Genomic DNA, 20,328 nt, shown 5'->3' on the forward strand with positions numbered 1-20,328 from the left:
CCACCACACCCCCCTCGACCAAATGCGCCTAATAACCCAAGGCGCCGAAGCACACCTATACAAAACCACCTACCTATCACCGACCACCCCCGCGGCGCTCAAAATCCGCCCTACCAAGCCCTACCGCCACCCGATTCTCGACCGGCGATTGACGCGTGCTCGCGTGCTTCAGGAAGCGCGGTGTCTCGTGCGTCTGGTGCGCGAGGGTGTGAATGTTCCGGCGGTGTTGGCGGTGGATTGGGATATTAATAATGGTGGTGCTACCAATGGGAATGGGGGTGAGGATAAGAGTGATGATGATGGCCGAGGTAACGGGGCCTGGATACTCATGGAGTGGATCGAGGGGTGTGTGGTTCGGGTGGTGATTCAGCGGTGGGAGAGGTATATGAAATCTCGGAGTGCTGCTGCTGCTGCTGGATCTGTTGTGCAGGGGGCGAAGAGGCAGGTTGATGGGGAGGTTAAGGAACAGGATAATATTTGGCTGGAGGAAGAGGAGAAGAAAGTCAAGGGGTTGTTGAGACGTGTTGGGGCTGCGGTTGGGGCGTTGCATAAGGCTGGGGTGGTGCATGGGGATTTGACCACGAGTAATTTGATCCTTAGGGGGGCGGCGGAGCAGCCGGCATCTGAAGATGGGAATGAGGATGGGGAGGGGGCAAGTCCTGATATGCAGGGTGAGGTGGTGCTGATTGATTTCGGTCTGGCGAGTCAGAGTATTCAGGATGAGGATCGCGCGGTGGATTTGTATGTTTTGGAGCGTGCGTTTGGCAGTACGCATCCCCGTACGGAGCCGTTGTTTGGTGAGGTGCTCGAGGGGTATCGGGCTAGTTATCGCGGGTCTGGATCAGTGTTGAAGAGGTTGGAGGATGTGAGGATGAGAGGGAGGAAGAGGAGTATGCTTGGGTAGATTTGGTTTCTTGTTTCTTTTTGGTTTCTTCTATGAGATATGGATGGTGGGGGATGTGCTTGTCATTGAGTCGTGATGTATATGAGGACCTAGAACTAGAACAAAACAGAACAGAACGAATAACGCCAGCCGTGCTTATCCATGCGAGAGAGTATAATCAGGTAGTGAGCAGAGGAAGGTAATGTGGAAGGGAAAGAAGTTATGATCTCTCCTTCACGCAGCTGCCTACATCCGCCAGCGCAAAGTATCCCTTATTCTCCACCACCCCCCGATCCTTCACCACAGCCGTGTACTTGACCACCCACTGCGGCTCGACATCGCCCTGGATGCCATCGGGTGCATCCGGCGACGAAGCCAGAATCCCCGCGCCCTTTTCCCCCGGTCCAAGCAGATCCCGAGTAGTGCCGACAGGCAAGATATCCATGCAGTCGTTATGCGTAAGCAATTGAATATGCTCTTGCTTAGCGTAGAGAATCAGCGACTTAGGCACGACGCAGCAGTCCTTCAGGTTGATCTGGTCGACGGACGGCTTGACCTTCGTGTGGGGAAGGAAGCGGGCGAGTCGTTCGCTTCCGAATTCCGCGACTCCCAGCTGGGAGATCATGCCCTGTTCCTGTAGCCCCTCCAAGGTGCGCCATGTCTGAATCATGCTGTCAAAGTCATCGGGTTCTTCGCTGCCATTGTCGGAGGAGACTTCTTCGTCGCTGTCGTCGTCGGCGTCGAAGAGAATGCCCGGGAAGGAGACGATCAGCAGGTCGATGGAGTCGACATGCAGCTCCTTCAGAACGAGGTCGATGGCTTCGCGAGTGTGTGCGCAGCGCCGGGAGGCAGGGATGCCAGGGAGGTAGAATAGTTTGACGGTGATGTCGTACTGGGAGCGCTCTTCGGAGAGGCCGTTCGCAAAGTCGGTCGCGGGGATGTAGAGGGCGTTGTCGCCTTGCTTGGTCCAGGTCGTGTAGGGAGGACGGTTACTGGAGGAGTTGTTTGTGGTCTCTGCAGCGTGTTGGGCGGCTTGGAAGTTTGTGCGCAGCGAGTTGATCAGTTCGACGTTGGACTTTTCGGTGGGATGGCGGATGATGGTCTCGCCGCTTATCATGATATTTCTGGGCTTGTTAGCGGGCGATTTGGGAGGACTGAGGGCAGACGTACGAAGAAGAGAGAATTAGCTTCATGATGACGAAGTTTAGAGGGGATTCCTCGAGGATAGAGACGACGTCGACGAGGGAAAGAGGGGGATTCGGAGGAATTGCGCTGAAGTTGGCGGGGAGAAAGATAAAGATGGATTTGGTTCAGTTTATTGCTAAGCAGCCCCGCGGGGACCGGCCCGCCTGTCTTCTGCTTAGTCTCTCTCCATCCAGGCCGGCTTCATTACATATTCATTCCAATGATATTACTCTGTACACTCGGGTCTAACTACACGCACACTAAATGGTCTACACCTAGTCGTAGTCCACGGTGGGATCCCAATCCGTGGGCGAGTATTCGCCTGTGTGCAGTGTCTTCATCTCCTCCTCTGTCAATGCGAAATCAAAGACCTCCGCATTTTCCTGGATGCGACTGGGCGTCACCGATTTGGGCAGAGGCACAAACCCCTACAATCGTCAGCAAGAGCTGTACTTAACCACTGCTGAAGAACTTACCTTTTGCAGCCCCCATCGGATCATGATCTGTGCCGGCGACTTGCCATACTTCTTTCCCAGCTCCTTCAGCACACGTTCGCCCATGCGCGTCCCATGCGCCAATGGGGAGTAAGCCTGCACCACGATATTGCGTTTCTGCAGCCATTCCGCAATCTCCGATCGGTCCAGCCACGGGTGCAGCTCATACTGGCCGACGTCGATCTGTCCCCCTCCGCCGGATTTGATGTACTCCTCCAGCTCATCGAGGTGGTGAATACCATAGTTCGACACTCCAATGGATCGGGTCTTGCCGGCTTTCTGTGCCTCCACGAGAGCCTTCCACGAGCCGAGACGGGCTTCTTTTCCGCCGTAGGGAGCATGTAGCAGGATTCTACACTCGTTAGCAGAGCTTCTGGCTGGGTCTAAGGGTGGATCTCACAGGTCGAAGTATTCCTGCTGTGCTTCACGCAGACTTGAGTCAATGGCTCGCTTGGTGCGATCATATCCCATTGATCCTGGGGGGATCTTGGTCGTGAAGAAGATCTCCGACCGAGGGAGACCGGAGTTTGCGATGGCGCGCCCACAGGCCTTCTCGTTGCGGTACATGATAGCAGAGTCGACCTAGTCTCTTAGTGACTGTGACGATGGAGACGAGGTGGTGGCAGGGGACCTACATGGCGGTAGCCGACTCTGAGTGCTTCAAGAACAGCTTTCTCGGTCTGGGACGCCGGGCTGGGAAAGTTAGTAGGAATGTAAGTTGAAGCGTGGCTCAGTAGACGTACATCAGGTAGACCTGGTTCACTGGTTAGTTTGCCTGGTGGGGATGGGGAAGGTTTTGGATAAGCTCACCCCATATCCAAGGATGGGGATCTCATGGCCAGAGTTTAGGCGATAGGTCGAACGGAGACTCTGTAGAGCGGACATGGTGAGGTTTCTGTCAGTCACAGAAGGTATGGATGAAGTGCGGAGAAGATGGAAGATAGGAAGATGAAGGAGTGGATGGTTGATTAATTAAAGAAAGAAGGCGAGCGATGAGATCATCGTCGCGGTGGGGTTGGAGTCTGGCCTCACAATGGAAGTCTTTCTAATAATAACAAAGTATAAACAGTATCTGCATTCTTATCGTGCATTGAGGCCTGCTTGATAGTAATCTCTTCTCTCCTCACCTGTTGTATAGTGTAGAATAGTTCCCACTGCTTAGTCCCATCCGGCCTTGGAGGAGGCAGACACAAGGCTGTCATCCTCATTCCGAGGCTGACCAATTTTCAGCTTCTCCGCAGTGGCGCCGTCTTTTAATCCGACTTGTAATCTCCATCTGACAGTCTGCAGGCTTTCGTTGGGCACGCCTATCTTTAGTAGAAAATACCTCTTAAATCTGTTCAGACCACCAATGAGCTCCCACAATGGCAAATCCCGACAGAGAGTATACAGGACACGGACCAAGTCCGGGTGTGCAACATGCAAGTAAGTGGCCTGTCTCCCTTGCGATAAGCAACTCATGAGCAACTAATCTACCTATAGAAGTAAGTCATGTCTGTCTGATACCCCTTGAATAATGCAATGTTATCGCCCACACACTTTCTTTTTCTATTACCACAGTAAGGCGCGTCAAATGCGACGAAGCCCGGCCAAGCTGCCTGAGATGCACTTCCACGGGCCGCAAATGCGACGGCTATACTACCAACCTCAACTCTGCTCTTACAAGCACCGTCCTCGCACGGCCTTCCCATGCCCTCACTGGCTTCCGCTATGCGACCGGGGAACGTGATATTCGATCGTTCCAGTTCTTCTACGAAAAGACCGTCTTCTCCCTGGCCGGCTACTGTGGGTCGGAGTTATGGAGTCGGTCGGTTTTGCAGGTCAGTCAGCAGGAGAAGCCGGTGTGGCATGCCCTGGTCGCCTTGGGCGCACTGCACGAGAACTTTGAGAATAGGCACCAGATCCGAGGGCCCTGGTTCAGCCGGAAAGGACATGATACCTTTGCCTTGCAACAATACCTTGCGGCCATCCGAGCTCTTTTGCATCCGTCCGAGGATTCGAGTCGTTCGCCGTCCACGTATGTGATCAGTAGCCATGGCGGGACGCTCTCGGTAGATGTTTGTCTCATATCATGCGTACTGTTCGCTTGTTATGAGGTATGTAGCTGTCTGCTCTGTCATACGGCCATGTCTAATCTGACCCTCGCCTCCAGATCATGTCCGGACATTACGTCGCAGCCCTCAGCCACATTAGGAGCGGTATCAAGATCTTGGGCGAAGTAGCCTACGATGCAAGCACAGGAACGTACCATCATCCTCTTCTCAGACCATCTACTGTGCCGAATCTCGAGATCGATGAACTACGGAAACTCCTCATCCGCCTCCAGATCCAAGTATACACCTTAGTAAGTAGGCTCTATACTCTCGTGGCAGACATTAACATCATCTACTAATGATACAAAAGACACGATCCGAAGAAGACAGTCCAGCCTGGAACACACAACAATTGAGAGGCGTATCCGGCGACATCGACATCCCACCGACGTTCTCCTCGCTCGCACAAGCCCGCAGCATATACGAGCATTACAGCTGCATGTTCCGACATGACTACCACACCCTCATCGACACCCAACAACAACCACCACCAACACCCACACGAACCGAACCAACGAACCCAGCCCTCAACACCCTAATCCACCACTACGCAACCATCCTAACCAAATGGTCCACAGCCCTCGACCACTTCGAGCAAAGCAAAGGCTCCTCCCTAACCACCAAAGAACAAATCGGGCTCAAAATCCTCCAAATCCACCGCCTTGAACACAGCATGATGCTAGAACAATACAATTCTGGCTCCTCCGAATCCACAGTCTGGGACAGATTCAACTCCGTCTTTAAACAGATCATTTCATTATCCAAATCCGTCGTGCAGCTCTCTGGCGCATCACCAACACCCCCATCAACACCACCATCACATACAATCACCCCCACTGCCACATCCCCTCAAATGAACCCCAGCTTCTCCCTCGACCTCGGAATCATAGGCCCCCTCTACGTCACCGCCACCCTATGCCGCGATCCCCTCATCCGGCGCGAGGCCGTCGAAGTCCTGCGCTCCTGTTCCCGGCAAGAAGGCGTCTTCAGCAGCCAATTATGCGCCATCGCAGCAGAGAAGGTCATCGCGCTAGAAGAGCACGTTGCGCTTGCCGCGGGGGGCGTGGATTACGCGCGGGATTCTGCGGCCATTACGGGGATGGTGTTGCGGGATGGGAATGATTTGCAGTATCGGGAGGCGGTGATTACGAGGTGTTGGGAGGTACCAGAGAAGGCGAGGTTGACGTATGCTTATCCGGAATTCGATCTGGTGGGGAAGAGGGTGTGTTTGACGATTGGGCAGGATGATCGTGTGCATGTCAATATTCCGTGGTGGCCTGGCGGGGTGGTGGTTTTTGGGTTGGATGAGATGGATGATGATACGAGTGTTCGGTATAGTAATTGAACAGGATATATTGCGTTTTAATCACTATATGCAAAGTGGAGTGGGTTTGACTGCAGCTGCTAGGAAGAACGGTACCACATTGGCCTAAGGAAGGGTTTGAAAAACCAGGTTTATGTTCAGGGAAGAGAATGTTCAATTTGGTAAGAACTAGAGCTGGACAGTTCCAGTCCAGGTGCATAGGCAGATAATGCTAGCTCTTAGCGGAAACGTACTCATAAATATAGGTGTCAATTCAAAGCCACTGCCGTGGCAAACTCAAAGTCTAGTAGACCGATAGAGATCCAAGAAGCATAAATCATAGATACAAGAAAGTAGGGGCTCCCCAAGGCTCCTGTCTCAGGCCAGAGGGCCAACTGCTAATCACTTTGCGCCATTTGTCGCCATCCAAATGAAAGGGTACTTGAAACGCAGATAAATCAGGACATATAGGAAAGAAACGTGCAGATCATTTCACCTCGTTGGCGTCAGAGAAGGGGCTCTCTACTCGCGGTGGGAGGTGTCGACTGCTTCGGTTAGATCGGGTACCTTCAGGCCTCTCTAGCAGAACTGATGCTCGGACATCGGTCTCTGCGGGTTGGTCCTTGAAAGGGCTCTGGCTGACGGCTGGCGAGTCTTCAATCACGGTAGCGGGTCGCGACTGCGTCTCCTCCTTGGCTGTCTCTGTCTGATTGGTGCTCTGTGCTGGTGTAGTCTTCTGGGTAGTGTCTTCTTCGTCCGAGGAATTGGCGTCAAAGCCTGAAGTAGTCGGCTCTTCCTTTCCTGCGGTACTAGGCGACTTGGAAGCAGCCGCGCTGTTGGTCTCTGGTCGCTCCTCGATGGTCTGCACGGCTGGGTTCGCAGAGGCGTTGTTGTTGTTCTTCTTCTTCGAGCCACCTCTCACCATAACCGGCTTGGCGGTAACCGTGCGTGCGACAATCGAGCTGTTGCTGGTAGTCGTAGTAACGCCGGCCTTGGCAAGCTGTGCCGGGGTGATGGCTGGAACAGCGGGCGCATCTGCAGCGCCGTTGATATTGACCACCGCGGCCTTTGTGCGCATGACCTGTTGAGCGGGCATCGGGCTGACGATGGCATTGTTTCGGTAGATAGTGGTGGCCACACTGCTGCGCAAACTGGGAGCGATGCTGCGGCGTTCGTTCGACATTTCCGACCACGTCGAGTCGCGGAGATCGCCAGGCATGAAAAAGTGCTGATCAGGGTGGGCACCGGGCAACGGAGGAACCGGCGGCACGAGGTGGCCTGGTGTTTCTGGAGGCGAGCGATTGGTGACACCGGGGATGTATGCGATCTGAATCACATTGGAGGCGCGTGTTAGGACGGTAGATGCGATCGAATGGGTCGACTTTCTCGACTGTCGGGCGTCGTTGAATGTGCTGGCCTTCTCTCCCTCACTGGCTGCCTGTTCCTGGCGCTTCTTCCGGATGAAGAACCACCACACGAGGAACGTAACAATTGCCACAAATGCAAGACCACCAATGACTCCTCCCGCGATCGCTCCGGCATCATTGCCTCCTCCACCCGAGTTGTTTGAGCTAGAGCTGTCGCTAGACGATGGAGACTTGGTACATTGGGTGCTTGCACATGCAGTACATGATTGACTGGTCATCGTACATTGATAGCCATCATCGCAGGTAGGGCAAGACGGTGATGTAGAGGGACATGACACACAGCTTCTGAAGGACAGAAGGGAGCGGGCGTACATAACTTAACACACTCATATTAGCAATTGACTTGTGCACTGGTCCAGGTAGAAGACATACCATTGGGGGAGGATGTATCGGGAATATGGAAAGACATGATGAAAGGTAGGATGTGGTTTCGGAAACGGGTCGCGGCGAAGGGGATAAAAACAAGGAGGTATAAGGTTGGTCGTGATAAATCGCTGCTGTTTCAAATGGGCGAGAAAAGAGTGGCAGGCCGATCAACGGCAAAAAGAACGTGCAGAATGTAGTCGAATTTGGTATAAAAGAGTGTAGGGTGCTCAACAGACGTCAAGTCGTGAGGATGGTTACGAGGTCATCAAAAGGAGGATGGATGATTTTAGACAAGCGAACGGATGTCGGTAGTAGGGAAGTCGGTCGGCGGACGGTAGGCAACAACGGTCATAGTATGCGATCTAGGGTGGATCTCCGGTGAGGTGAGGCGGTAGATGATTCTCCCAGTCGGGCGTTTGGCCAGTCTCTGCAATGGACAATTCAACCCCAGTGGCAGTTGATATTTGATAGGTCGCTGGGGTTGACGTCGGAGAGACACGCGTTGGTGGCTGCCAGGTACAGGACCACCGCAGTTGACGACGAATTCAGGGGAGAACGAGATGACAGGAGGAGAGGAAGGCGGTATGTCCGGGAGTTGGGGAGAGGAGGACGAGAGGGGGAGAACGAGTCGACGGCCAAAAGGGAAGAGAAAGAAGCAAAAAGGATCGAAAAGGAAGAGCGAGAGAGAGAGAGGAGGGAGAAGAAGAAACAAATGAGTGAAAGTAGAAAGAAAGAAATGACCGATAATAATAGGAATCCGAACAAACCGAAAGGGAACGGGGAAGTAAGCAGTTGATGGTGGTGGTGGTGGTGGGTGTGTGGAAGTGGAAGGGGGTGTGGGTGGTTCAATCAAATCGATGGTGGGCAAATGGTGGGCGGGAGGCGCGGAGAGGGCGAAGGCCTGACTCGGTCGGGCTTAGTGCTGGGCTGTGATCCTTCTGCCCACTCACTCTTGCCACTTACTGCCACGGTTCACGCAGGGGAGGAGAAATTCCCCATTCATTATCGTCAGTCAATGGAGGACGGAGTAGATAGTATCCAATGTTGGTTCCTCCCAAAAGATGGGTGACCCTCATCCTCATCTCCCTTACCACTTTAGCATTCAGGAAGAACCACATCAGAAGTCTAGCCCGTCTATCTACGTCCTGCCATAGTCTTCCAGGCCATCGCACAGGCCGGAACGCTCCTCTATGGCGTGGCACGAACACAATTAACCAGACCAGCGAGCGGCACATCAGCCATTGTCAATAGGAGACTTAGTAGTCCGGAATAGTTCCGGAATATTGACCGACTATAGCGATTTCTACGAAATACTTGTCCTACTAGTATCCCCCTCTACGGAAGGAAAATTGATTAACTATTGGAGAATTATATTTGAAGAGGGGAAAATGGAAAATCCTGTCCAGCCGACCGTGGAGAGAGGGGGTGCATGCCTCTCTCTGTGCAGTGTGCACTACTGCAACAAAGATGCCTACCACAAACCCCCCCTGGCATATACGGAACGGTGGAGGAGGGTTCCCATCATGCCCCATGATTCCTTACATCTTGTGTCTCAAGTGCAACCAACCATTCTCTGGATGTGTGCCAGGCACGGCCGGCCGTGCCTGGACTGGAAGGTCTCGAACCTCCAGCCCACGTTTGATTCCTTCGCCCGGAAATTAACACGGGACGCCTGGTCGAATCATGAGGCTGCTGGGCACCCACCCGCAGCCTCAGGCACGGCAGACGAGATGATCCATTTGATTAACTCATTAATCGAGATTAGATGGCCATTCTTCTTGTTCTTCTTTCCCTCGCCTATTCCTGTAGCCGGCACTTGGGCTAGTCTGTCATTCCCGTAAAAAGCCGACCGTTGAAAGGACTTGGCCTTTCCCGTAGCACTAGATGTCAATTCTGTGGTAACTTGGTGACTGGTGAGACCTGTCAGCCCCAATGTTTAACTTTTAGTATTTCATTTGAGGGTGATGATTATCCATACAGAAGTACGTAGTAGGTAGACTAATCCCTAAGACTGAAGGAACACATGTTCGACAGGCCTAATGGGAACGACCAAACGCTAATGGGCGGGTTCGTTATGGCTCAAGCCACGCGTCATCCGGTCTCGATCCTGACAGACCAGCTCCGTGCCACCACTGACCGTTATTATCTTCTACTTTGGCAGAGATTTACATGATGTGGGCTAAAGCTTGAATGACAATAATCTGAAGGGTCTGTCGTGAACTACAGCAGACAGGGTCAACCATAGTTTGTCTCATGTCTACACAGAAATACTCACTCTTCACATGCTGCCAGCCTGCCATACAATCCGGACTTGGGTCCCGATGGCCCCAACATCCATATTGACTGGTGGATATGGAATTAATCAATATTCATGCCGAGTCTTCAATAGATCTGTGCTTTTCTCCATAGGCTGTTAAACCATAAGCATATTATTGATGTGACAGAATGACATTTCAATAGTGTCATATCTTCTCTCCCTTTTTTTTCTTTTTCTCTTGGCATGTGCTTGCCATTCCAGCCATCATCGAGCACCCAACACTATGTTATCAACCACACATTTGCTGCAGTACCAAGCATCTAGAAATGGAATTGAATTCTGCACATAGTTTCACATTCTTACTTACATATCAGTTTGTTGGCTGGATCAAAGGGGGGCCATCTTTGGGGCCATCCCCTGAATTCAAAATCCGGTGCCTCTGACTGGTCAAATGGCATGATTTGGCCCTGAGATGGACAAAGCGTCATCCTCCCCCTGACATCGATCCATTACTGATTTCGGAGTAGTTAATAGCTACTCTAATCTCTCCTAAGACAGAAACTGTAAAAGTTATCATCATAATGAGAGTAGACGTACGAATAAACTTGGGAAGCAATAAGATATACGGAATATCCGACTCCTGATATTATAGAACGGTTCCGAAACTATACTCTAGCTACTACATATCATCTGGCTAATTGAATAGTCTATCACATGCAAGATAACTATTTCTTCGATAACTATGTAGTAGTGATCAAGATCATCGTCATCATCATGATTATACACTCGTCTAAATGCTTACGGCCCCTTCTGAATAAGCCTTTCGTCTGACCTGTGCATGAATCCTTCAAGTAAGACTTACTAAGCGTCTATTATAGAAATAACTACTAGTTCATGCTGTTGAAAATGCTATGTAGGCTGTCGAATGTTTTAGTTTTTTCAGGTGCTAGCCAGATATGGAAAGCTGTGTACATATTCTCAGGGGTGACCATTCTGACAATTGAAGATCACTACATGGAGACTATTATAGTAGCAGAGACTTAGATACTGAGGCAATGATAAGGGGCTCCGCAATTAGAGGACTAGATGATAATGGGTGTGCTCGCATACAGTAAATCCCAGCACTATTTAGTACTACTATATAGATAGATATCGGCCGTACGTTGTTGGAAACTAAGTTACTGGATATATTCCAGCACACATGCCTGTTTGTTTAATTCCCAGTTCATAGTCATTGTCCCTGCCTAATACACTTGCGTACATAGGAAAGCAAGAGATGTCCTCTTCTTGGTAGAGAGATGATTTTCCGTTCGGTCCGGTGTACTCTATGTAGCCTCCTTTATCTGGTGTCGGCATTTATTATAGATGCGATAGAGTGTCCGTCTCTGGGAGGTAAACGATGGGCATGGATGGTGTCTGTATTGCAAATCAAGACCATTCCAAGTCATGAAACTGCGAGAATGAACGTCTCTTATAGCAGCCAAAGCCTTTCAATACATCACGTCAGAGGAGTGTTGGATCAATGTATGGACAGTGTGGCAAGCGAAACTGCATGACTCGACGTAGTGACCTACTTGGAACTTTGTGGGCAGTTGGTACACGCACAATGGCACAGGAGTGGCCGAAAGAGGATGACAGAGTACGGAAAGAAGAAACGAATGAGGTCGAGAGCGAGCGGATGCTGCTGTGTTGACGTGAGCACTGTTCGGGGATAGACTAGTAAACATTGAAACTTCTGATAGAAGCTCTGTGTACTTACTAGCCTTAGAATCCCATGACTATTCTGTTCTTCAGTTTGTTAGCCTGAGGATAATCCGTGATTATAATCCGTGATTGTTATATGCTGCTGCTGTGCAGCAGGAGCAGGTACTATTCGTGTTATCATACTCCGCCCTAATGATCTTGCCTCCATATATCGTTGGTCAGATGTATTATTTGAGCCATTATTGATAGAGAGACAAGCCATCATGGTTAAACCTGGAGTCTCAGCCCATCCTCTGAGAATTCACTGAGTGTGTAGCAGCTGTGAGGCAGATTGCATCGTCGGATCCTAGCAGACATCCTTTTCTTTGTTCGATCAGATGTTTTCTGAAACGAGTGATAGTTGGTTTTTCAACCTCTTATGTCAACTCCCATGAGCATTATTTGTTCTTCATGCATTTTTTTCTTTGCACTTAGCCTAGCAGCTGTCTACTGGAGAACTTGTACGAGTTTTCCTCTGGTTTATATGGTTGGGCGTTGTGATAAGTTAGGGACCTAGTCCTTTGTCACTCTAGATTGTTGCAAAGCATCGGTAAAATTATTCAACTCCTCATACTCGAGAGTATACTCTGTAAGCCTGTGTGATACTGATGGGAGTGGTGGGACTGGCGTCTCTGAGTTTTGTAAGCTGAGGTGGGATATCTGAGGAGGTTGGAAGGCGGCTGATAATTGCACTGCGAAAAGCTTATATGTAGGATGATGCAATAATTCACCTGATAAAATATTGGACCATCATCTAGGAACATTCATCGTAGCCAGGCACCTTACCAGTTTGTCTCTCAGATATGTGGCTTCGCTCCTGATCTTCCTCCCATCGGGATCTCGAGTACGAGAACTTTATCACCACACTTTCCCCGATTGCTCATCTAGCAATATATCTATAGCCTTGGCTGGGGATAGCGGGAAATATTTCAATTTTATCCTTCTAGCCTCAGCGGTCGGTGATAAAATTCACGGGATATGTCAGAGATATGGACGGCGTACTAGCAAGGGATAGCAATACAAGAATTGGCGAACTACCCATGTAGATTCTTTTTTAATCCTATACTCTGGTTGTGAGATAAAAGCGCAAACCAATCTCTATAACATCAGCAGGTACAGAAAATCAGAGGCTAGCCTGTGTCCGTGGGTGTGTCACTAAGATAGGAATGCATGACTGCCAAGAAATTGAAATGGATCAAAAGTAAACAACAGCTGCTGTCCATTTAATCTGCAATCAGAATCGATGGAATTGATTGGGACTATATGTGGATATGAAATATATATTTTCTTACTAGCCGTGATGCTACTGGTATAATATTGATTATCTAGACGATCATTGAACTGCCGGTGGAAGACTGTTCTCAACTTCTGCACCGGCCCGATTAGTATATATAGTCCTGAGTACTACTACAATGATGAAATTAATAGATTCGACATTGTTCCAGAACTTAACTCACGGCATACTAGTCACTATTTACTAACCCATAATATACTGAAATTATAAAAATAGTTACCAATACAAACAAACATATACTACAACGGGCCTCCACTGCAACGCATATCCAGCAGTGCCCGAAGCATGCAAAAGGGTACATGCATAGAACATCCGCACGAGTCATGCACGATCAGAACAGCCCGAGACTGCGTCCGTCGCTCGTTACTATGTGCATACTTCTCCTGGATGGGTCTTCTTTTTATTGCGTGCGAGTCTTTTCCACCCCTGAGATGTGTCCCGACAATGCTATACTAGAATAGCTTAGACGATAATCCGTATCCTACCGTATACACCGCTCTATGTCTTACTCTCAACCGAAGTCGTGTAGCCGCTGACGATCTGTCTCGAATTCCCGAGGAAAGCGGCCAATAGTGAATGCTTCTGCGCTAACTAGCCTTTGGGACTAATTGATAGTGGTACCGAGGGTCTTGCTCTATATATATCCCGCCGCTAGTAATATGGATCCAGTCGCTGCAGTGGGATAACTACTATACACTGCCGCAGCAAAGTAATACATGCAGTTGCTTGACTTTCACATGTGTATAGATTTGAGCCTATCGCGTGTGTGATCTTGCATCAAGTACTCTCCTCGCTGCCTGGTATGTATGTATACTGCGGGACAACTCAGCGTTCGGAGATTTAATTTCGTGAATGCATACGGAGTGTTAAGCAGATATAAGACAATACTGCAAAGCTTTTATGAAGATGTTCAATGCATGTTTACTACTTATTTGAGCCACGGTACTACTACGTTGCAATCTGATGGAATTTTAAATACCCTACAACAGCCCAGCGGATGGAGTGACCAGAGTTCGTAAATGCCCGGTTGTAACACATTCTAAGGTTCATACAGAGCGGAACTACCCGACAACCGTCCAGCGTGGCGACTTTTCTGATGTAAGAGAACCAGTATTCCCGCCGTTCGTGTGCTACTCAAAATATAGCCAAATAAGAGGCAAATTTTGCCAGCCCAGGGCTTCAGGGACGCCGATTCGCGAGCAGGGGAAATTCTGTGTTACTCTGTCGCGCCCTTTGAGGGTGCCACATTGTCTGACTCGCCATTCACGGGACAAGGGAGACTGTGTTGTCACCGAGTGCTAAAGATAGGATGCAGAAAGCTCGAAGCTAAGCCAGATGAGGGTTTAGTCCCCTGAGCGCCATAGCTTTCTGTGGCAGTGATGATCATTGACCATGGCAGAGTGCTGACCAGTGGGCATCAAAACTATCAAATGATGGCTTGTGACAAAAAAAAAGAAGAAAAAGAACAAGGTGTGTGTGGACTGTGGACATGCTGGCCATTACCTAATATCAGCACTACGCTCAACAATTGCCAGCCGCTTTGAAACCGCGGCTGACCAGTGAGCATGACCCCTCCATCCGCTTATTGGGCTTTGACTGTCTTTCAGTGATCCAGTGTGACCTTGGCAAAATTAAGGATTCCAGCCTAGCGTCGCTGGTGGGCTCCTGATTGACCAACGGCTGATAGACACGGTCGTGAGGCCCCTAGTGAAGGGAGTCCTGAGTTCCCCACAAGCCTATATTTGGCTGGGGATTTTAGACCTTTTTGGGTGTGGCCCCGCCCCCTGAAACATTCGCCGTATGTCTTGTATTTCGGCGATACCAAACCTCTCCAATACCACCCGCTCTAGGTTCTCCGATCTCCGATAGGTCACTTTCTCCTCTATTAGTACTTCTTAGTTATGGCAGACGGGTAGCTGGCACATTGGGGGCGATTTGGGGCACTGGCTTGGGGGCGACGTTTCGAGTTTTGGCAAACAAGCAATCGAGGTACGATCAATGACAGCTCTGGGTAAGCGAAATTTAAAGTCTGCACTACCAGGAAGGGGGGAATCGAATCTGGAGATTTTAGGTCTGTCTGGTGCTGCCTATTGGTGGCTGATGTTGTTTGTTGTATGTTGCCAGTTATGCTGGCGAGGGATGTGGAATGCCCATACTTTTGGAGACAACAAGACCTTGGAAGTTATCTATCCCAACTCCCCTATTCACCAAGCCACCTTATGCTATGCTTCGACATCATTACCAATTATTGCATGCTATTCCAGCACGCGCGACTGATATGCCACTGCATGATACGATGGGGGATGTGAATAACAGTGTAGCAAGGCAAGAATGATATCCATCGGATTCCACGATAGAACACGGTGTAGACTTACGGAGTACTTACTTGACCGCCATGCCACACACACAGCCACCGACTAAGGAAGGTATTCCCTGCAGGTGGTACCTGGCAGGCGATACGGTGACAATACCACACGGGAAAGGCCGTGTTTTCAGGGTAATTCGGTAAAGTAAAGAAACTCAAGTGGACCAAGGGTCCATATCCACTGGCCCGTAATCAGGGTTTAGACCCTTGATAATTTTAAATACATAACACTGGAAGTGCGGAGCAAAGAGCCAAGGAGGGGAGCAAAGAACAATGCCCTCAACTTGTAACAGTCAGGGGCGTTATGTATTGGCTGGAAAAATTACTGCGACTGGCTCTGCTGCTCGCTCTTTTTTACACAGTCAGAGAAAGAGTCTGGAAGGGAAGATGGAAGAATATGATGCAGGAGACGATCCGTGGGCAATAGCTTGCCCAACCTTGCGGTCAAAAGAAGAAATATGAGGGGATACCAAAGAGGAAATTGTCAAACAGCCCAGCAATCCATTCCCCCCCCAACAAGGCGTGTCTGGATTTCTTTTTCATGCTGAATGAACTGGATAAAAACTTGTTGGTTAATTAGGACTACTCTTTCATCTTCACTTTTCAGGTTGTAGATCAAAGGACAGCAAGTAAGACATAAGACACAAGTGACAAGTATTAGGATTGGAGCGACTAGTGTAGGCCAGCATCCATCATCGGTATCCGCCGTGATCGCAGGGAGATCTCACTTGTATCCAGCCTTTTGGTTAGGAATCCAATTACCCACACCCCCCCAAGGCTGCCCCCGTCTCGAACGCTGCCAACCCAAAAAAACCGCCTGGTTGAAAGGAAAGCTGTCTCTTCTCAGCTCTTCACACCTTTCTGGGCCTTATTTCCCATTTTTCCCCTTCGCTTCCTTATTTTTTTTTTCTATTTTTCTTTTTTAGCCTTTTTCTATCCTGAGACCTTCTCGCTCGTCCATCCCATCCCGCTCCAGTCTCACTTCTCTTCTTCCTCTTTCTTTCCCTTCTCATCTCCTGCCCCTCCCAGCTTTGTTTTGGGAACCCTTTCACCCAACCCTCCTCTTGTCCGCCACGGTCAGACGGGCTTCCCGAGCGTCTTCCTCTCCATCACCTGCGATCGCAAGGCACCTCTGCTCAGCCCTGGTGGCTTTTCCACGTTCCTGCTGTTGCTCGCGCCCCTCGACCAGTTTATTTCTCTTTCAGCTGTTCGTCTCCCCCTTCGCTCGTTTCTTCCCTCCTGCGCATCCGCGGCCATCTGAGTGCTTGTTTGTCTCTTACCTCCGCTTGGTGTGGTTGCCCGCTTTATTTACTCGCGCCGTTGTCTGACTTCCCCAGTCGGTGCACTCCTTGCTCCTTGTTTCCCTGATACCCCCCCGTTCTCATTGCTTCTTGCGCCATCCTTGCATTCTGTTCCCACGGGGCTTTGCTTGAGCGTCCAAATTCGATTCAAACATATTACGACTTTAATATCGTCCATCAACCATGGCCTACCAAGGCACTGGTAATCACTCGCCTCCCGGCTACGATGATGGTGGTCACCGGCTTCAGGACGTGCCAAGCGGCAACAACGTAAGTCTGCATTCTATATCGCGCCGAAGCAAAATAATCAACTAACATGGGCATTTGGATGATTTCCAGTATGAAGAAGAAGCGTCCAGAGGACTGCTATCAAGCCAACAGGGCCCATTCACAGGTCCCTTCGATGACCCTCAGCAGCGCAATTTGTCCCCTGCTCGGCCCACCTCTGGATACAGTTTGACCGAGACATACGCTCCCGATGCGGGCTATCATGATCCCTACAGTGCGGGTGGCTCTGTTTACTCTGCACAGTCGGGAGAGAACCCCGCGACGGCCTTTGGTGTCCCCGGACGCGTTGCTTCGCCCTATGCTCGTAGCGAAACTTCGTCAACAGAGGCGTGGCGCCAGAGACAGGCCCCTGGAGGTGCAGTTGGTGGTGGCGGTGGAGGAAATCTGCGCCGTTACGCCACCAGAAAGGTCAAGCTTGTGCAGGGCTCAGTCCTGAGTGTCGACTATCCGGTGCCCAGTGCGATCCAAAATGCTATTCAGGCAAAGTATAGAAACGATCTGGAGGGCGGAAGCGAAGAATTTACACATATGCGATGTAAGTTACCGCACGGCCAGATCATGCAGCATATCGGAACTAACGGAGAATTGCCCTGCTATAGACACCGCGGCGACATGTGATCCTAATGAGTTTACCCTTCATAATGGCTATAACCTTCGTCCTGCCATGTACAACAGACATACCGAGCTGTTGATTGCTATCACATATTACAACGAAGACAAGACCCTTACAGCCCGTACTCTGCATGGTGTCATGCAAAACATTCGTGACATTGTGAATTTGAAGAAGTCTGAGTTCTGGAACAAGGGTGGGCCAGCCTGGCAGAAGATTGTAGTCTGCTTGGTGTTTGATGGTATCGATCCCTGTGACAAGGATGTGCTGGATGTTTTGGCCACCGTTGGTATTTACCAGGATGGCGTCATGAAGCGTGATGTTGATGGAAAGGAAACCGTCGCCCACATCGTATGTTCGGCCCCAGCATATACGTATGTGGAATGTGCTAACAGCAGATAGTTCGAATACACGACGCAATTATCCGTTACCCCCAACCAGCAGCTCATTCGCCCAACGGATGACGGCCCCAGCACCCTTCCTCCCGTCCAGATGATGTTCTGTTTGAAGCAGAAGAACAGCAAAAAGATCAACTCGCATAGATGGCTTTTCAACGCTTTCGGCCGTATTCTGAACCCCGAGGTCTGCATTCTTCTCGATGCTGGTACCAAGCCTGGACACAAGTCACTCTTGGCCCTGTGGGAGGCCTTCTACAACGACAAGGACCTCGGAGGCGCCTGTGGTGAAATTCACGCCATGTTGGGTAAGGGTTGGAGAAACCTAGTCAACCCTCTCGTTGCAGCCCAGAACTTCGAATATAAAATCAGTAACATTCTTGACAAGCCGTTGGAGAGTTCCTTCGGCTATGTCAGTGTGTTGCCTGGTGCTTTCTCAGCATACCGATTCCGTGCAATCATGGGACGCCCACTGGAGCAGTATTTCCACGGTGATCACACACTCTCCAAACAGTTGGGTAAGAAGGGTATTGAGGGAATGAACATTTTCAAGAAAAACATGTTCTTGGCCGAGGACCGTATCTTGTGTTTTGAGCTGGTTGCTAAGGCTGGTTCAAAGTGGCATTTGTCATATGTCAAGGCTTCCAAGGGTGAAACCGACGTGCCCGAAGGAGCTGCTGAGTTCATCTCGCAGCGTCGTCGTTGGTTGAACGGATCCTTCGCAGCCGGTATCTATTCGCTCATGCACTTTGGACGGATGTATAAGAGTGGCCACAACATCATCCGCATGTTCTTCCTTCACATCCAGATGCTGTACAACACTTTCTCGACTATTCTTACATGGTTCTCTTTGGGTACGTCTAATGGTTTTATGCGATGCTTGCATGGATTCGAGCACTTTTACTGACTTTTGGCAATTAGCATCCTACTGGCTTACAACGTCGGTCATCATGGACCTGGTCGGTACTCCTAGCGCTAGCAACGGTCACACGGGTTTCCCTTTTGGCAAAACGGCAACTCCCATTGTCAACACAATCGTCAAATATGCCTACCTCGGTTTCCTGCTCCTGCAGTTCATTCTTGCTTTGGGTAACCGCCCGAAAGGTTCCCGTTTCTCGTACCTCGCATCCTTCGTCGTCTTCGGTATCATTCAGCTCTACGTTGTCGTCGATGCACTCTACCTGGTAGTCCGCGCTTTTAGCGGCAGTGCTCCGATGGACTTTGATACCACGCACGGTGTTGGTGCGTTCCTTGGTTCATTCTTCGGGTCGACTGGCGCTGGTATTATTATCATTGCGCTTGCTGCCACTTTCGGTCTCTACTTCGTGGCCTCGTTCATGTACATGGACCCGTGGCATATGTTCACCTCGTTCCCTCAGTACATGGCTGTGCAGTCTTCTTACATCAACATCCTCAACGTGTATGCCTTCAGCAACTGGCACGATGTGTCCTGGGGTACCAAGGGTTCTGACAAGGCGGATGCTCTCCCCTCCGCGAAGACGACCAAGGAAGGTGGCAAGGAAACCGTCATTGAGGAAATCGACAAGCCCCAAGCCGATATTGACAGCCAGTTTGAAGCTACGGTGAAGCGTGCTTTAACACCATATGTGGCTCCAGTCGAGAAGGAGGAGAAGAGTTTGGATGACTCGTACAAGAGCTTCCGTACGAGACTCGTGACATTCTGGATCTTTAGTAACGCGCTTTTGGCCGTCTGTATCACCAGCGACGGTGTGGATAAGTTTGGCTTCACGGTACGTACATCCCCGACATCTGACATAGTCCCGATACTCGAAATGACAATACTAACGGTTTGGCCCAGAACTCTGCTACCGATCGTACGTCACGTTTCTTCCAGGCTCTACTGTGGTCAAACGCCGTGGTCGCACTTTTCCGCTTCATCGGAGCTTGCTGGTTCCTGGGTAAGACCGGTGTGATGTGTTGCTTCGCCCGCCGCTAGAAGGTGTGCAGCATAATGAAAGAAAAGTTGGCAACGAGAGGCGCTTTGCTCATGGCTGGAAGAGGCCTCGTGGAGTTATTCTTGGCACATTTTTGTCGCAATTTTGTATTCTACATACGATGTTTATTCTTTGTTTCCCAGGTTCGGCCGTGTTTTGTTTCAGGTTGGATTTGCACATTTCATAGGGACTGCAGGCACGACAATGTTTTGTAGACTCTTAGCGCATTAGAAATGGGATGTATTCATGGGCGTGGAAGGCGATCGGTTGACTGTTTGACACGGGGGTTCCCACAGATAATGTTCAATATGAAGCCATCAGAATAACCCTGGGGTTGTATGACCATACAATGAATTATAGGATGATAGA

At 50.1% G+C, this 20,328-nt stretch overlaps 8 protein-coding genes across 8 annotated transcripts; 5 read left to right on the plus strand and 3 right to left on the minus strand.

Annotated features, from left to right (window-relative positions):
* Positions 1-22: 22 nt before the first annotated feature.
* On the plus strand, positions 23-904 carry bud32 (serine/threonine protein kinase BUD32; the record flags this gene model as incomplete). Its single annotated transcript, XM_067618270.1, has 2 exons — positions 23-445; positions 494-904. 2 exons carry the CDS (start codon positions 23-25, stop codon positions 902-904), a joined length of 834 nt encoding a protein of 277 aa, XP_067476761.1.
* A 199-nt stretch (positions 905-1,103) lies between these two features.
* Positions 1,104-2,076, minus strand: ASPBRDRAFT_57179 (putative gamma-cysteine synthetase regulatory subunit; the record flags this gene model as incomplete). Its single annotated transcript, XM_067627704.1, has 2 exons — positions 1,104-2,007; positions 2,054-2,076. 2 exons carry the CDS (start codon positions 2,074-2,076, stop codon positions 1,104-1,106), a joined length of 927 nt encoding a protein of 308 aa, XP_067476762.1.
* Positions 2,077-2,144: 68 nt separating this feature from the next.
* Positions 2,145-3,808, minus strand: ASPBRDRAFT_45858 (aldo/keto reductase). Its single transcript, XM_067625497.1, has 6 exons — positions 3,373-3,808; positions 3,306-3,316; positions 3,198-3,255; positions 2,963-3,144; positions 2,545-2,914; positions 2,145-2,496 (listed from the first exon to the last, which is right to left on the minus strand). Exons 1-6 carry the CDS (start codon positions 3,445-3,447, stop codon positions 2,344-2,346), a joined length of 849 nt encoding a protein of 282 aa, XP_067476763.1. The 5' UTR covers positions 3,448-3,808; the 3' UTR covers positions 2,145-2,343.
* Positions 3,809-3,889: 81 nt separating this feature from the next.
* On the plus strand, positions 3,890-6,438 carry ASPBRDRAFT_657498 (Zn(II)2Cys6 transcription factor domain-containing protein). The gene is made up of 4 exons (XM_067628583.1): positions 3,890-3,987; positions 4,127-4,658; positions 4,715-4,906; positions 4,966-6,438. The coding sequence occupies exons 1-4, from the start codon at positions 3,914-3,916 to the stop codon at positions 5,998-6,000; spliced, it is 1,833 nt and encodes a 610-aa protein (XP_067476764.1). The 5' UTR covers positions 3,890-3,913; the 3' UTR covers positions 6,001-6,438.
* Positions 6,439-6,445: 7 nt separating this feature from the next.
* On the minus strand, positions 6,446-7,794 carry ASPBRDRAFT_198171 (uncharacterized protein; the record flags this gene model as incomplete). Its single annotated transcript, XM_067621179.1, has 2 exons — positions 6,446-7,701; positions 7,758-7,794. The coding sequence occupies 2 exons, from the start codon at positions 7,792-7,794 to the stop codon at positions 6,446-6,448; spliced, it is 1,293 nt and encodes a 430-aa protein (XP_067476765.1).
* Positions 7,795-13,193: 5,399 nt separating this feature from the next.
* Positions 13,194-13,616, plus strand: ASPBRDRAFT_45863 (uncharacterized protein). Its single transcript, XM_067625498.1, has one exon. The coding sequence runs from the start codon at positions 13,331-13,333 to the stop codon at positions 13,499-13,501; it is 171 nt and encodes a 56-aa protein (XP_067476766.1). The 5' UTR covers positions 13,194-13,330; the 3' UTR covers positions 13,502-13,616.
* A 1,384-nt stretch (positions 13,617-15,000) lies between these two features.
* ASPBRDRAFT_45864 (uncharacterized protein) lies at positions 15,001-15,329 on the plus strand. The gene has a single exon (XM_067625499.1). The coding sequence runs from the start codon at positions 15,044-15,046 to the stop codon at positions 15,320-15,322; it is 279 nt and encodes a 92-aa protein (XP_067476767.1). The 5' UTR covers positions 15,001-15,043; the 3' UTR covers positions 15,323-15,329.
* Positions 15,330-16,747: 1,418 nt separating this feature from the next.
* Positions 16,748-20,289, plus strand: chsG (chitin synthase class III). Its single transcript, XM_067625500.1, has 6 exons — positions 16,748-16,981; positions 17,051-17,534; positions 17,599-17,960; positions 18,012-18,858; positions 18,926-19,755; positions 19,824-20,289. The coding sequence occupies exons 1-6, from the start codon at positions 16,895-16,897 to the stop codon at positions 19,959-19,961; spliced, it is 2,748 nt and encodes a 915-aa protein (XP_067476768.1). The 5' UTR covers positions 16,748-16,894; the 3' UTR covers positions 19,962-20,289.
* The last annotated feature ends 39 nt before the right edge of the window (positions 20,290-20,328 follow it).

Source organism: Aspergillus brasiliensis (genome assembly GCF_001889945.1).
Source record: "Aspergillus brasiliensis CBS 101740 unplaced genomic scaffold ASPBRscaffold_10, whole genome shotgun sequence".
Taxonomy (NCBI): domain Eukaryota; kingdom Fungi; phylum Ascomycota; class Eurotiomycetes; order Eurotiales; family Aspergillaceae; genus Aspergillus; species Aspergillus brasiliensis.